Source organism: Lycium barbarum, chromosome 10 (assembly GCF_019175385.1).
Source record: "Lycium barbarum isolate Lr01 chromosome 10, ASM1917538v2, whole genome shotgun sequence".
NCBI classification, from domain to species: Eukaryota; Viridiplantae; Streptophyta; class Magnoliopsida; order Solanales; family Solanaceae; genus Lycium; species Lycium barbarum.
The window spans coordinates 106531794-106547606 of NC_083346.1; the positions used below are offsets into that span (position 1 = coordinate 106531794).

Below are 15813 nucleotides of genomic sequence, written 5' to 3' on the forward strand. Positions count from 1 at the left end.
GATAGTAGATGAACAAATTTAAGTACAATCCAATATCCATGGGCCAACACATATTTACTTGTCCAAATGGGTGAGTATACAAACAAGGGACAACACCATATTGATTGATCTTAACCCCTGTTTGGAGGGTGGTTTCCGTGGTTCATTAATGTATAATTTTTTATGAAATCATGTTTGTTTTCATTGTTTTTAAAATTATGTGGTATGGTGTTGTAAACCCGTGGTTCATCCCATGGTTATATAATCATGAAAAATCCTAATTTTTATAACCACGAATTTGGTGATTTTTCCGTGATTACGTATTTCATTTTTCCATTATACTCCACTCCCACCCCCGCCCTACCACCCACCCCCACCCCAACTACCCCACTCCTCTGCTGCCCACCCCACCACCCACTACTCCTCCCCACTGCCCAACCCCACGCCACAACAACTCACCCCACCCTCATCCCATAACCACCCACCTCACATCACCCACCTCTCCACCACCCCCACCCACTACCCCTCACCACCACCCAACCCCACCCCCATAACCACTCATCCCCACCCTACCACTAACTACCCCCACACTCATCCCACAACCATCCACCTCACACCACCCACCCCTACCCAATACCTCCTTATTTTTTAAAGTTCCTATTTTATTCTTTACTTGAGTTTTTTTTAATATATATAAACTAATTTCTAATTAAGAGTTAAGGTTATTTTAGTAAACTTACAAGTTATTAGACAGTACCATAGAGTCAAACCAAACAATACAAATGTTATTAAACCACAACAAACGATACAGTCTATCCAAACATTGTGTTCATTAATACAGTACAATACAATACAACACCATACTGTACCATAACATACTGTACATTAATGAACCACGGGAAACAACCATCCAAACACAGGGTAAATCTCACTCTTCAATTTGGAAACTCTGTGACTACACAAATGACAAATTTAAGTACAATCTCCGTAGACCCAACTTTTATTACTTGTTGATGCCTTCACCCTTCAAGACCCAAATTTGTGATTATACAAATGATAACTGTAAGTACACTCTATAAGAACTAGTGATTGACCATATTACTTGTAGATCACACTTGAGGGGTGCAAACTACTGGTGACCACACAACATATTTTTTGGTACAATCTCCAAATATAAGGTGTCAAAATTGAAGCTGTCTTTTTTCCCATCATGTTGTAACTCATTTTACATCAAGAAACCTCTCCCTTGCCATTGCTGCCTGTTAAATGAAATCAACACATAGACTTAGCAAAAGAATTATAAATGTTAAAAGGAACAAGAATGAAATAGTGAAACCAAAGGTGTGCCAAGTAGAATTTCGTCAATAACATTCATAAAAAAATCAATATATAAGTATAAAAAGTAATTTTTGACCTATATATCCAGTATAATTTTCCGACGAAGGGTGTTCAATTGACCATCAGAATTGAAAAGGTAGAAAAATACCTGTTTTTTCCAATTAGTTAAGCTTGTTATGACAGAAAGGAGAATAGTTTGCAGAGTTGCACCACATAGTATGCCAATCCACAGGCCTTCCCCTCTAAGTTGTAACCAGAAACCCAATGCAACAGCTATAGGAATTCCAAATAGGTAAAATGAAGCAAGATTGACATAGGCTCCAATATGTTGCCAACCACATCCCCTAGCAACACCTGCAAAAAAAAAAAAAAAATGCTTCAAGTCACATTGACAAAATATATAGAGAGACCATATTTAGACCAAAACAAAGGGGTTCAAACCATTAAAAGTACTATTAACTTTTTTTCTCTTGTTATGTACTCCACACAATCAGTAAAATGTTAACCTGAAAGAGAAGCTTGTAAGGCATCCATTATGACAGATAATGAAAGAAGAGGAGCAATCTTTGCTACATAGTTCACAACTGCCACATCGCTGCTGAAAAGGAATCCAAAAATGTTCCGACAACCAAAGAGGATCGCGCTTACTAATATAGCCTCCATTACTGTGAGGAGCATCACCGAGAACACAGATATACATGCTCCTTTTGGATTTCCGGCTCCCAACTCGTTGGAAACTCTCGTGCTGATAATTAGGCGAACGTTAGAAACTCATACTCAAGTATACATACATAACTGTGGAATACTGAATTAAATAATATGTTCATACCTTACAGCACCAGAAAGGCCATATGGAATTGAATAAAGGGTAGCAATAGTGTTCAGGCTGAAAAAGAGAGTGTCACGAAAAAAAAAATCAGCGAAATCCAGGATGTTGTATATCTCTGTCTAAATCAATCAATCAATCAAAATGCTGATGCGGAACTTACTAAATTGTGTGACCGTCTCATCTAAAAGTTTAAGATAACATACTTTTAATTACTTAATTATTTTATATTTCTACAGAACTCACCAAACAGATAGCACTGAAGTTTCAAGCTCCGGATTTGGCAATAGCCCAGATAGCAAGATAATTAGCTCAAATGACCACCCTTCAAGACTACCAAAAGAAAAAAAATAACATATTATGGATTACACGAAAAATTTGTAACAATTTAGTAAGCTTTATTAGTGATATAGAAAGCGCAATTACCATATCATGATAGCGGAAGGGATGGCAAAACGAAAGAACTCTTTCGTTCCATGCAAAATCTCCGAAGAAATTGGCACCCGAGTTTTCTCACAAGCAGGTGAGAACCTCATGTATGAAGCAAGAATTGTGACATTCAACCAAATCGATATGTCCATGGCAAATGCAGCCCCAATATTCTTTAATCCAGTGTGATAAACTAGCACCCAACATAATGGTACATGGACGACTATTGTTAAACATGAACTTATGATCAATGGAAGTATCATACTTTGCATCAGATAATATCTAATGAGTGGCTGAAGAGTTGCACTACCAAAAAGAGTAGGAATTAAACACATTATGAACCTTCCAGCTTCATATGAAATCTGAGGATCTTGTCCGATGAAAACGAGTAATCGTCCAACGTATATCCATAACATTGACAGGGGAGCGCAAACAATGAATAGACAAAATATAGCAGTGTATGTTTGTGTTCCAATTTTCTTGTATTGCTTAGCTCCATAAGCCTGTCCACATAGTGTTTCTAGTGCACTGGCCATTCCCAGCTGCAAAATTACATGTAAAGAGCTTTTCAGCTAAGTTATGACATGGAAAAATGATGTTATTACAATTTAAAAATGAGATAATATCTAAGATGGTCACTCAACTATGAACAGTTCACTCAGAAAGTACTCAACTTTATTTACTAACCAGAAAGTCACTCAACTTTGGGTAGTTCACTCAGAAAGTCACTCAATTATCGGTGTTTCACTCAGAAAGTCACTCAACTTTATTTTCTAACGAGAAAATCACTCAACTATTGATGTTTCACCTAAAAAGTCACTCAACCTATTCAATTGATTTTTTAATTACATTTTGCGAATTTTTATTTAAAGCCAAAATTGTAAGAAATAAAAAAGTACTCATTTTAACATTTTTCTTTTGCTGATTTCTATGTGTTGTTTAATTTGATGGCTCAATTTTAATGGAAGCTGCCATTTGTTTAATAAAAAAATATAGGATGGTGTCAAGAATTTGGTCCTAAGCTAAAAAAAAAAAAAGGTAATTAGAACTTAGGAGATTACATTTAAGAAATCAAAAGGACAATCATCAGACTTTTGGCCACTTTGATTACATATATATTCACCTAGTTTACATAATTGGTCAATCATTTTATAGCGTCAAGGATAAGTCTAATCAAACTACAAACAATGAGAACTTAGGAGATAACATTTAAGAAATCAAAGGACAATCATCAGACTTTTGGCCAATTTGATTAAATATATATTCACCTAATTTACATAATTGGTCAATCATTTTATATTATTTGTAGTTTGATTTAGGGGTGCTTATCGGTCGGTTCGGTTCGGTTATGTGAATTACTTGTTCGGTTTATCGGTTTTCGAGTTGTGAATGTTCTAAACCAAAACCAATCGGATAAGATATTCGTTAACGCTTTTCGGTTTATCGATTTTTGGTCCTTAACTGTTCGGTTTTTGGTTTAACCAATAAGAAAATGTTCCGCTAGTTTTTTTTTTTTGGGGGCTTTCTCTTGTTTTTATATGCTCATTTATACACTGCCTTAATTGATAAAGTCTACACAAATTACAAGACAAAAACATAAAATGCATTGTAGCAATCTTTCAAAAATAAAACAAGGCCAATTCACTGTTCATAAACAAGGCCAACCCCATTTGTTCATTGAGAAGTGAGAAGGGGCAGAGACAGAAAAACATTGCAAGCCCTAGTTTCGTATGAGAAATATTGAGACTTTGAGAGAATGAGCGTGCATACGGTAAGTAATTTAGAAATAGGTCTGTATTTAAAAATTAAAAATTAAAATTTAAAGCCACTATATATAATTAGGGATAAAAACGTAATTTTAATATAAGCTTATTGGGTTATCGGTTTAACCATTAACTAAACCTTTAAATCGGTAACCGAGCCGATAAACAAATTTACAAAACCGTCTATAAACCATTAACCTAATAACCCGATATCGTTAAACCAATAACGTTTTTATTGGTTCAATTTATCAATTAAACCGATTTGTGCACACACCTAGTTTGATTAGAAACTTATCCTTGACGCATTCAACAACAACAACAACAGCCCAGTGAAATCCCACATCTTGGGGTCTGGGGAGGGTATAATGTACGCAGACCTTACTCCTACCAAGGTAGGATGGCTGTTTCCGAGAGATCCTCGGCTCAATAGAAGCATAAAAAGGGGGTCAGATAAGGTTAAAAGATTTAAAACGATATTGCAATGAAATAATGCAAGCGACACAGTAAAACAGGATAATCAAGGAATTCAAAGCGATATGGAAATGCAAATCACGAAAGCGGCACAGATAAAATAGAGTAATCAAAGTACAGAAAGTAGCAAATAATAACATAAATCAAAGCACAAGAAATTATAATGCGCTAATGCGTCTACTAATAAGGAAAGATAACGAGACTTATATACTAGCCTTCTACCCTAATGTGGGTCCTCCACACCTTCCTATCTAAGGTCATGTCCTCGGTAAGCTGTAACTGCGTCATGTCCTGTCTAATCACCTCTCCCCAATATTTCTTTGGCCTACCCCTACCTCTTCTGAAACCATCCATGGCTAACCTCTCACACCTCCGCACTGGGGCATCTATGTCTCTCCTCTTCACATGCCCAAACCATCTCAGTCGCATTTCCCGCATCTTGTCTTCCACCGAGGCCACTCCCACCTTATCCCGAATAGCCTCATTTCTAATCCTGTCGCTCCTAGTGTGCCCACACATCCATCTCAACATTCTCATCTCGGCAACTTTCATCTTTTGAACGTGAGAGATCTTAACTGGCCAACACTCCGCCCCATACAACATAGCCGGTCTAACCACCACTCTGTAGAACTTGCCCTTCAGTTGTGGTGGCACCTTCTTGTCACATAGCACTCCTGAAGCTAGCCTCCATTTCATCCACCCTACCCCAATACGATGTGTGACATCATCGTCAATCTCCCCGCTGCCTTGCATGATAGACCCAAGGTACTTGAAACTACTTTTCTTTTGGATGGCCTGAGCACCAAGCCTAACTTCCACGCCAACCTCCTGGGGTGTCTCACTGAACTTACACTCTAAGTACTCTGTCTTGGTCCTACTCAGCTTAAATCCTTTAGACTCCAAGGTATGTCTCCAATCCTCCAGCTTAGCGTTAACTCCGCTACGAGTCTCATCGATCAGGACTATGTCGTCCGCGAAAAGCATACACCAGAAACTATCCTTGACGCATTCATTCCTCGTTATTTATTTATTTATTTAATATTTCATGCTTGTCGTCGTAGTAAAAGCTGAAAGACATTAAACAAAATGCTAACCTCGTGGGAAAATATAGCTTAGTGTTCCATGACACCTAACACTGTTTACGTGACTATGAGCCTGTTTGGAGGGGCTTAAAAAAAGCAGCTTATAAGCTGCTTTAGATAAGCTAAGCCAAACGAACCCAATTAATTTTTTGGGTTTATTTTAAGCACAAAATGCTTTAAGCTGGCCAGACAAACACTTAAAACAGTTGAAAACAGCTTAGGACATCTCCAACCCATTGCACCATTTTTTGCACCAAAATGGTGCAAACACCAAAATGGTCCAAATTAACTCCAACCCATTGCACCAAAAAAGAATATTCCTTTTATATTCTTCTATCTCTTTTATATTACATTATTTTCTTTTACTTAAATTTTATTTTTAATTTCATAAAAAAAATCCTTTCTTTTTTTCTTTTTTCTTTTTTACATATCCATCCCATATAATTCATAATCCTTTGTTATATAATCATTTAATATAAAATTATTTTATACCATAAAATTAAAAATAATATAAATTGTAAGCAAATATTAAACATTATACATATTAATGGATAATTCAAAGCACCAAGAAAACCTTAAAATGAGTGCTTTTTTATGCGCAAAACATAGTGGGTTGGGTTAAATTTTTTTTTTTATTTCTTACAATTTTAGCTTTAAATGAAAATCAGTAAAATTGTAATTAAAAAATCACTTAAATAGGTAGAGTGACTTTTTAGGTGAAACACCAATAGTTAAGTGACTTTCTGCTTAGAAAACAAAGTTGAGTAACTTTCTGAGTAAACTATCCATAGTTGAGTGACTTTCTGAGTAAATTATCCATAGTCAAGTGACCATTTGAGATATTATCTCACTTAAAAACACATACTTTCCTCCATCAAAACAGGCATTTCACTTTGTTTAGATATTTCACATTTGTATGGCTATAAGTAGAGGCAGATTCAGAATTTGAAACTTATGGGCTCTTATAGTGAACTCAGAATTAATTTACAATAATATTTGGGTTCTCAATCAAATATTATAGATATATAGTGGATTTCTTAGTACATACATAGAATCCGGATAAAACAATGTGTTCACGTGAATCCTAACTTATAAGTTAGGTCTGCCCTTTGGCTATAAATTATTTCAAACAAAATGAAAGTTTTAAAAGTTAAATAATTTCTAAATATAGAAATTTGAATTCTTTTTAGGATAAATTAAAAAGAAAAGTGTATAAAAAGGGAGTATCTTATTGGAAATAAGCATTTTTTTGTACTCTTCCTCTATACAACGAAGAATTAGATGATTTAGAGCGTGTTTGGATTGACTTATTTTAGGTGCTTCTAAGCACTTTTGGAGTGTTTGGATAAAATAAAAAAATATTTTTAAATATTTATTTTTAAGCTAAAATAATAAAAATAAGCCAAAAATAATAAGCTAGAATTTTCAACTTATGATTTTTGGCTTATAAGACAAAAACCTAACCCACCCAAACGGGCTCTTAGTTTATTGCGTTCAAATTGGCAGATCTGTTCTAGATTTAAACATGGATAACGTGTTACGGAAACAAAAGCATTTGAATTAAAAAAAAAAAAAACAACCGTGTCAAACATGTCGTACAAAAAGTTAGAAAAGAAATTACTCAGCCCAAACTTACTTTGAAATGTCTTCCTCTCCCCACCACACGGGCCGTCCTTTAAAAAATTAAAAGAATTTCAAAGAAGAAATCATGAAAATTATGAATTAACATCTATTGTGTTATATGATACTTTCATTTATACAAATGTTAGATATTAAGGTTTGGCGAATTGGTGGTCCTTCCGAACCATTGATAAACATTGCCATAAACGAGCACGATATATCAAGGCGGATTCAATATTAATTATTTAAGACTTTTGCACTATAATTATTTTTGTTTACAAGATAAATTATTGATACATATTAAGTAACTTTTTAATATAAATACAAAATTTAAGTCAAATCTACTGATCCTGCTAAATTCATAATTATAACAATAGTGTGGACCCCACAGGAACTTCTTGAAGAGACAACAGAAGTAAGCAAACTTTTTAGCTGGTACTAATTTATGTGGGGGTAATACAGACATCACCTTTTTAGCTGCTGTTTATGAAAAGATCTCTATAAACAGCTGGTACTAATTTACGAGGGGGTAATACAGACATCACCTTTTTAGCTGCTGTTTATGAAAAGATCTCTATAAACAGCTGGTACTAATTTATGTGGGGGTAATACAGACATTAATTAGGAATTCGAGTTGGTTTTCTTTTATTCTTATCCTCGTGATCTGTGAGTAATAACTAAAATTAAAAATAAAAGTGAGTAATAAATAAAATTAAAAAATATGACTACGTCGGCAGCCGTACTTTTCTTTTTCTTCACAAATTGTGCAAGTAGCGTCACTGCTTTAAATTTTAGAAAACAGAAACTGGCAGCCGTATTTTCTTTCTTTTGCTTTCGTATTTTAGCTAAATACATACATCTGCCAAAGGCTTCTTTTTCTTCTTCTCTTTTATGCTGAAAAGAAGATGATAGGAAGCAAAAATACTTCATGATTTAACTTCAAATTCATCTCCAAAGTAAGATTCATTTCGCAGAGCACTAACAATGGACATTGTTAACATGTTGAAATTGTGGACAAAGTTGTATGTATGCTGATGACATAGTAGGTGTCCAATCAAATAATCGAGGTACACGAAATTGATGGAACATTACTATAGCTAAAAATCACACACACAAATACATAAGAGCGAAGCTAGAAGTGCGAATATACAGATTTGGCCGAACCAGTAGCCTTTGCTCAAACAATGCATTTATATTAAGAAATTTGTTAAATACAAGAAGGAGATGGAAGAAAAAGGATACTTACAAGTAGAGTTAAACCAGTGACAGTAGCAAGAGAGACAGCAATGGCAGTGCTAGAGAGGTAAAGTTGACCTAAATGACCAACCATCATCATGGATATCACTTGCAACAAATACTGTGATAATGTCACTGCTGCCATTGGTCCTGCTAAATAACCAATCCTCTTCATTTCCACCCATATCACCTCCCATCCAACACTATTTTCTCTTCTCAACACTTCAACACTATTATTGTTTTCCTCCTTGTTATTAGCACCCTCTAATTTCTCTTTTACTAACAATCCCTCTTCCAAATAACTTGCCATCTTCTTTTATTTTTTCCCCTCTAGCTAGTACTCTATTTTAAAAGTAATAGAACCACGTACCCTTTATATAGAAGTACAACATAAACCTTGCCTGTGATAAGGATGGTGTCTTTATAGGTGTACGTGTTAGGCTGACGCGGATGATTTTTCGATTCACATTTACATATTTACACTAAATTAATAATAATACAAAATAAATGTCCATCATATACGTATTTATCACTATCCATAAACTTATTTTAATTTTAAATATCTAAAGTTCAATTATTTGAATATTGATGTAAACACCGTTAAAAAAAAATCAGTGTAGCTTCGACTCGAATTTTGCAAAATAGGTAAAATTAAGATCCATTAAATAGGTAAAAAGACATTAGAGTTTGAACACAATAAATCAAATGGTTACTTGCTCCTATTTATTTTTTTATATCAAATCAATGAATGTAAGCTATTATCTTTCATACATACATTTAACCCTATGTACACTTATTTAAAAATATTGTTTCTAAAGTTTAATTATATGTTTGATATAAATAATACCCGGGTCCAGAAAAATATTTAGCATAGCTTTGGCTCGAGTGTAGTATGTAAAAGATCCACTAAATAAGTATTCCCTCGGTCCCAAAATACTTACTCTCTCCAATTTATGTGACACTCTTTTCTTTTTAGGCAGTCCAAAAAATGAATGACATCTTTTCATATTTTAGTAAAAAATTTAACTTCAGACTTTTAATGAACTAATTTCTAACCACAGAATTTTCTATGGCTTATTTTAGACACAAGTTTCACACGTCTTCTTTTTCTATTAAATTTCGTGCCCAGTAAACACCCTCATGTAAAATGGGAAGGAGGGATTATAACATTTCGCTTATCGAGAGTCAAACTACATAAACTTTGACCAACATTCTAAGATGTATTTTTCACCATATTGATATGACAAACTACAACTTAGTGTACTTTTTGTATAATATTTAGATATCTAAATTTTAATTTTAAAATATTAAATAATCTAATTTAATTTAGCTTCTAAGTTAGTCAATTAACTCTCGAAAAGTAAAACGTGAAAATATTTTAAGACGGGGGGGGGGGGGGGGGGGGGGAGTGCAAAATAATTCTCTTTTATACGCCCCTTAAGAAGATATTAATTTGGATGATTTTTGGACTATTTTAACTTTATTTATGTCTTACGATATAGCCTCTCTTCATAACATTTACTCTATTTATGTGTCATCTCCCCCCAGTTGAGGTATTGTATCTTTAAGAACAATTATTACTAAGGATATAAAAATGTAACGAAAAATAAGTTATTTGTCTTGAACTTCTAAAATAACAAATAATTTGAAACAACTATGACAGATAATTTGAGATGGGGGAGTATATAAGGTTCGAACAAAATAAATCGGATAGGTTGCCTTAGATTTCTAACTCCGATCGATCCATAATATTAAAATCATGAATCAGCGTTAGGCTAATGATTTACATTGCGATTGGTCATTTGTAAATACCGTACTATAGTTGAATGAAGAGAAACTGACAAAAACAAATAAGTATCGTGGTACTTTTTTTAACTCAAGCCTTAATCGTGCAGAGAAAATGACAAGATCCTTAGTAGCTGCCGTGATTACCTAATGCTTGACTAGGTTGAAGTGTATTTTATTAGCAACCTTTTAGATCTTAATTTTTTACTTAATTATTATGAGGAGAACATGCAAGTCAAATGACATTTTAGTATTTTACTCCTCGCCGATATTTTATACTAGTAGTATGAATAAAATGAAAGTGGATTGGAACTTGGGAAGAGATGTTTACTTAGGACCCGTTTGTCCATAGATACAAAAAAAAAAAAAAAAAAAAAAACACTTTTTTTGGAATTTTGGAGTTGGAGTTGGAGTTGTGTTTGGTCATAGGTTTTGAAATTGTAATTTTTGTTGAAATGTAGTTGTTAAAAAGTGATATTTTTTTTTTAAAAATAAGTTTTTATTTTTATTTTTGGAATTCCGGAATACAACTTCAAGTTGTATTCGGAATTCTTATGGTCAAACGCTGAAAAGTTAAAAAAGTGAAAAAAAATTCCGGAATAAAGTGAATAATTCTTGTGGCCAAACGCCCACTTAGATTATTTTCACTTTCATCGACTGATTTATTTATTAACACGACATATCCTTTTTTGCTTTTTCCTTTGACCAAGAAGAATCAAGTTGTTCAGATTTGCCCCTTTTTTTTCCTCCTCAAGAATATCTGTACTTCAGAAAAAGTAGTCTTTCTCTACTCTCATGATTTAATGAAATATATTCTTGAATTTTGTATTGAATTTACACCTACATGTGCGTACATGTTTGAGTGAAATCTCAAATGAACTTTACTTTGAAAGGATCAACTCAACAAAAGAAAAACACCTACTCTGAAACAGTTCATTGTATCTGACACTAGCATGCACACAGTAACTTAAGGGTATGTTTGGTAAGAAGGAAAATGTTTTCCATAAGTTAAGAAAGTTAGTTTTCTTATTTATTTTCTAGTGTATGGTTAGTAAGTAAAATATTGTCCCAAGAGCATTTATAAGTAATTTAAGAAATCACTATGCGGGTGGCCGGGTGGGTTGAAGGTGGCAGGGTAGGGGTTATTAAACCTGTTTTTCTTGCTCCCATTAGAAAAATTATGAATTTTTAAATACTTTCAATTATTATGTATGGATAATATATACAATTGAAAAGGAATTTTCAAATTCAGCTTATCAAATCTTTTCAAAAGACAAATGTATACCTTAAATCTGGCTAGGTTACAAATTCTTTCGACTGTACCTTAAAAAGAAAAACCTTTCCACTGTAGCTGAAAGAGAAACTTTTGTACCGTTGCACGCGGTATGGACGCATTAAACTTAAAATAAAAGATAGATGATTTGGAAATGAGAAATAAAGAGCATAAGAAATGTCGACATGGAAAAATGCAAGTATAACATTAATTACTTCCTCCTCTCCATAATAAGTGTTCTTTTGACACATCACTTAAGAAAATATACTTTTTTTCGTCTCAAATTAGTTGTCGTGATTACTAGAATTAGTTTTCTCAAATTATTTGTCGTTTTAGGAGTTCAAGGCACAATTAATTATTGTTTTTCTATTTTAACCTTAGTTAAAATTTGTCATTCATGAAGATGACACATAAATAGAGTAAATATTTAATGAAAAAAGATTATTACTTAGATATAAATAAGGATAAAGTTAGTGAAATACTCCTCCTAATTAATATTTCTTAAGAAGGCGTGTAAAACAAACAAAACGACAAATAGTTTGAGAGGGAGGGAGTAACTCTTAGTTTTTGTTTTTTTAGGTATTTTAACTAAGTTATTCTTCATTTGAAATTTGGATTAATTTAATGGACTTCTCAGGGATATGTAAATAAGAGGCAAATTTCCAAAAAATAAAGTTAATTTCTTCTGGATTATGTAAAAGAACGCTTGCTTTGGACCAAAATAAAAATGTCAAAGGAACACTTAACCGTAGGGAGTAACATGAAAAAATTTAGTCTCATGTTTGTTAAAACTAAATCAGTAAATATTTATTAATTATATATACAATTACCACTAATTATGATAAATTAATTAAATTATATTCTTAATATTTTAACCGCTAAGATTAAATTAAGCTTAATTTAATATAAACAACATGCAGAAGTACTAAGTAATTGCTTCATTAACAGTTTAACACTTTCAATCCAGTGTCGGAGTCGTCACAGTGCTAGTTACGATTTCGGTAAAATTCAGTAACTTTAGCTCAAACTTTATATTTGTGTAAAAAAATTATTTAATTTGTACAAAAAATTCATAAAGGACCCAATTAAAAAATTGTTATTCAAAACTCAATCCCTCATCTTTCATGCATTAATTGAGTTAATTCCCTAGATGATCACCCAAGTTTTGAGAATTGCCTCCAAATATCATGCATCCACTATAAAAAAGTATAGAAATGACAATAAAAATTTAACATTTGGCAATAACTTAGTTTTATTGTTGGCAAATGAATTTTTTGCTGCCAAAGAATTTAATTTTGTTGTCATAGTATTGATTATTGTTGCAAAAGTACTTTTGACAATAAAAAAAAAAGTTGTTGCAATAACAGCCGTTAGGAAAAGTCTAGCAACAAAAAAAAAATTGTTGCCAAAAGTACTTTTTGCAATAATAATCAATCTATGGCAACAAAAATAATTTTGTTCCCAAATATTTTTTTCTTGTAGTGATTTTTGTTTCTTTTAGGACAACAAAGTCACTTAACTATAACCATTTTCCTCAAAATATACTAAACACTTCAAAAGCTTCTTCTTTGCTAGTTGGCATGCCATGTCATTAAAGCCAATTTTTTGTTAATAATATACCTATTTAACTCATCAAACTCACTTAACCATATTCATATTTTATACTCAATCACATATGAGCGGGTTAAAAAGCGGCACGGGAACTAACCATATTTTTTATTTAGCCACTTCTTCAAATCTAAGATTCTTTTATCTAAATTCAAATATATTATCTTTCAATTTAAATTTAAATTTAAGTAGTTTTATCTTCTATTCAAATTCAAATATTTTTAAATATCATATTTTTTCCACATTAAACGACATATTATTTCCCATTAAAATGCAATTACACCTATAATACAAAATTACTTTCGCATAAGTTAAGAAATAAATAAAGTTAGTGTAAATTTTTGTTTATATTTTAAGTTATCTATCTTTAAATATGTAGTGCGTAATTTCTTGGTACTTCCAAAGACAAATTTAACTCAAAATACAAAGGAAAAACTTTACGCTAAACTTTATTAATTTCTCCTTCTTGTCAATTTCAGTTTACTTCCATCCCTTTCTACAATTATTTACTTCATAAATATCTTTTTCACTTTATTTATCGTTTAATCTAAATTACTCATTCAAGTTCATTTTCCACCACAACCTTTTGCCACATAAGACCAAGGTACTTTTTTTTTTTTTTTTTTTTATCTTGTCGTCTTGTACCTTAATTATAACACCCCTTTCGTTTGTTCAGTTGTCATTCTTCATTTTTCAGTTTTCACTGGTTTCTTCAACTTTTTTATTACTCTCCGACTAGTGGAATATGCCCAAGAAATTCTTGTTTTTAAGTTGACGAGAGAATTCGTCAAACAGTTTATTTCTTAAAATATAAGATTCAATTAGATTTTCTAAAAGTTAAACTTATGCGAAAGTAATTTTTGTATTATCTGTGTAATTCCATTTTAATGTGAAAAGACTATGTTGTTTAATGTGGAAAAATATGATATTTAACAATATTTGAATTTGAATAGAAAGATAAAATTACTTAAATATTAATTTAAATTAAAATATAAAATATTTGAATTGAGATAGAAGAATCTTAGATTTGAAGAAGTGGCTAAATAAAAAATATGGTTTAATTCTCATACAGCTTTTTAACCGGGTCATATTTGATTGGGTATAAAATATATGTTTAGTTAAATGATTTTGACGAGTTAAATAGGTATATCATTCAAAAAATTGACTTTAATGACATGACATGCCAATTAGGAAAGAAGAAGATTTTTGTAGTGTTTAATATATTTTGAGAAAAATAGTGATCGTTGAGTGACTTTGTTGTCCTAAAAAAATAAAAATGATATTTGGAGGCAATTCTCCAAACTTGGGTGATCATCTAGGGAATTAACTCTACATTAATTCAATCTTTCTCAATGATTAAAAGTGGTACCCGCAATAACTAACATCCAAACTTTTGGGTTAACGAGTTTTAGGCAATTCAAAGACAAGTGGGAAACGAAGTTCAATTATTGTTATTAATGGAGAAAAGAAGACATATCCACCAATTTATTATTTCATCTCTCCCCCATTTATAGGTTATTAATTGTAACATGACATCAAAGTAAAAGATAAATACTCCCTCCGCTCATTTTTACTTATTCACTATTCCAAAAATAGATTTTCACTTTTATTTGTCCACTTTCGCATATCAAGAGAAAAATAATTTATTTTTCCTATTTTACCCTTAACACTAATTACTCATTCCAAATTATTTTTCAATTCTAATAAGAAGCCCTACACCATAGTGGACAAATAAAAGTGAACGGAGAGAGTACTTATAACGTATTCGCATTAGATTGGCCTCAGATTTAATAAGTGATATTTTTTTTTAAAAAAATGCTCTTAATGATTTAGATTTAGACACCATTAAGTGCAAACAAATGAGGCCCGCGAGAAGTGTGATAAAAAGTATGGGTGGCAAATGGGTCATTTGGGCTGAAGTTGGGCTGAATACATAGATGGGCTAATGCTCAACCCTGCTCAAAGTGTATTTGGGCCAGAATAGGTTGGGTCAAGATGGCTTAAATAATGGGCCGTAACTCAACCCGCCCAAGTTGATTCAATTCTTTACAATATTCATAACTTTTAAATAAATCAAAAAACAATATTTTTTAAAAACAAACTATAAATTTATTTTTTCAAGTTATACTCAAATTTTGACACAATGCATCCTCAATTTTTCATATACAAAATTTTGACAGATTTTTTTAAGCATTGAGCAAAAAAATTAAAAAAAAATTAAAAAATTAAAATTATTTTTTTAGAAAAAAATAAAATTTAAAAAAATATTTTTTTTAAAGAAAAATAAAAAAATATTTTTTAAAAAAAAATAAAAAATATTTTTTTAAAAAAATAAAAAATAATTGAAAAAATGATAAATGAAAATTCTTATATTTTGTAGTGTTAGGTTTTGTAAATAAGAAA

The 15813-nt window shown here is 31.9% G+C and overlaps 1 protein-coding gene across 1 annotated transcript; it reads right to left on the minus strand.

Moving 5' to 3' along the window:
* Positions 1-743: 743 nt before the first annotated feature.
* Positions 744-9102, minus strand: LOC132613912 (protein DETOXIFICATION 14-like). The gene is made up of 7 exons (XM_060328209.1): positions 8755-9102; positions 2570-3114; positions 2390-2476; positions 2147-2203; positions 1824-2062; positions 1466-1671; positions 744-1238 (listed from the first exon to the last, which is right to left on the minus strand). Exons 1-7 carry the CDS (start codon positions 9052-9054, stop codon positions 1200-1202), a joined length of 1473 nt encoding a protein of 490 aa, XP_060184192.1. The 5' UTR covers positions 9055-9102; the 3' UTR covers positions 744-1199.
* Between the last annotated feature and the right edge of the window lie 6711 nt (positions 9103-15813).

Bases quoted from the DNA above. Each gene is read 5' to 3' on its own strand.
- LOC132613912 (XM_060328209.1), bottom strand. From the start codon at position 9,054: ATGGCAAGTTATTTGGAAGAGGGATTGTTAGTAAAAGAGAAATTAGAG. The intron at 3,115-8,754 runs GTAAGTATCCTT...GTAATTTTGCAG, and splicing joins TCACTGGTTTAACTCTACTT to CTGGGAATGGCCAGTGCACT. The intron at 1,239-1,465 runs GTATTTTTCTAC...TTCATTTAACAG, and splicing joins TAACTAATTGGAAAAAACAG to GCAGCAATGGCAAGGGAGAG.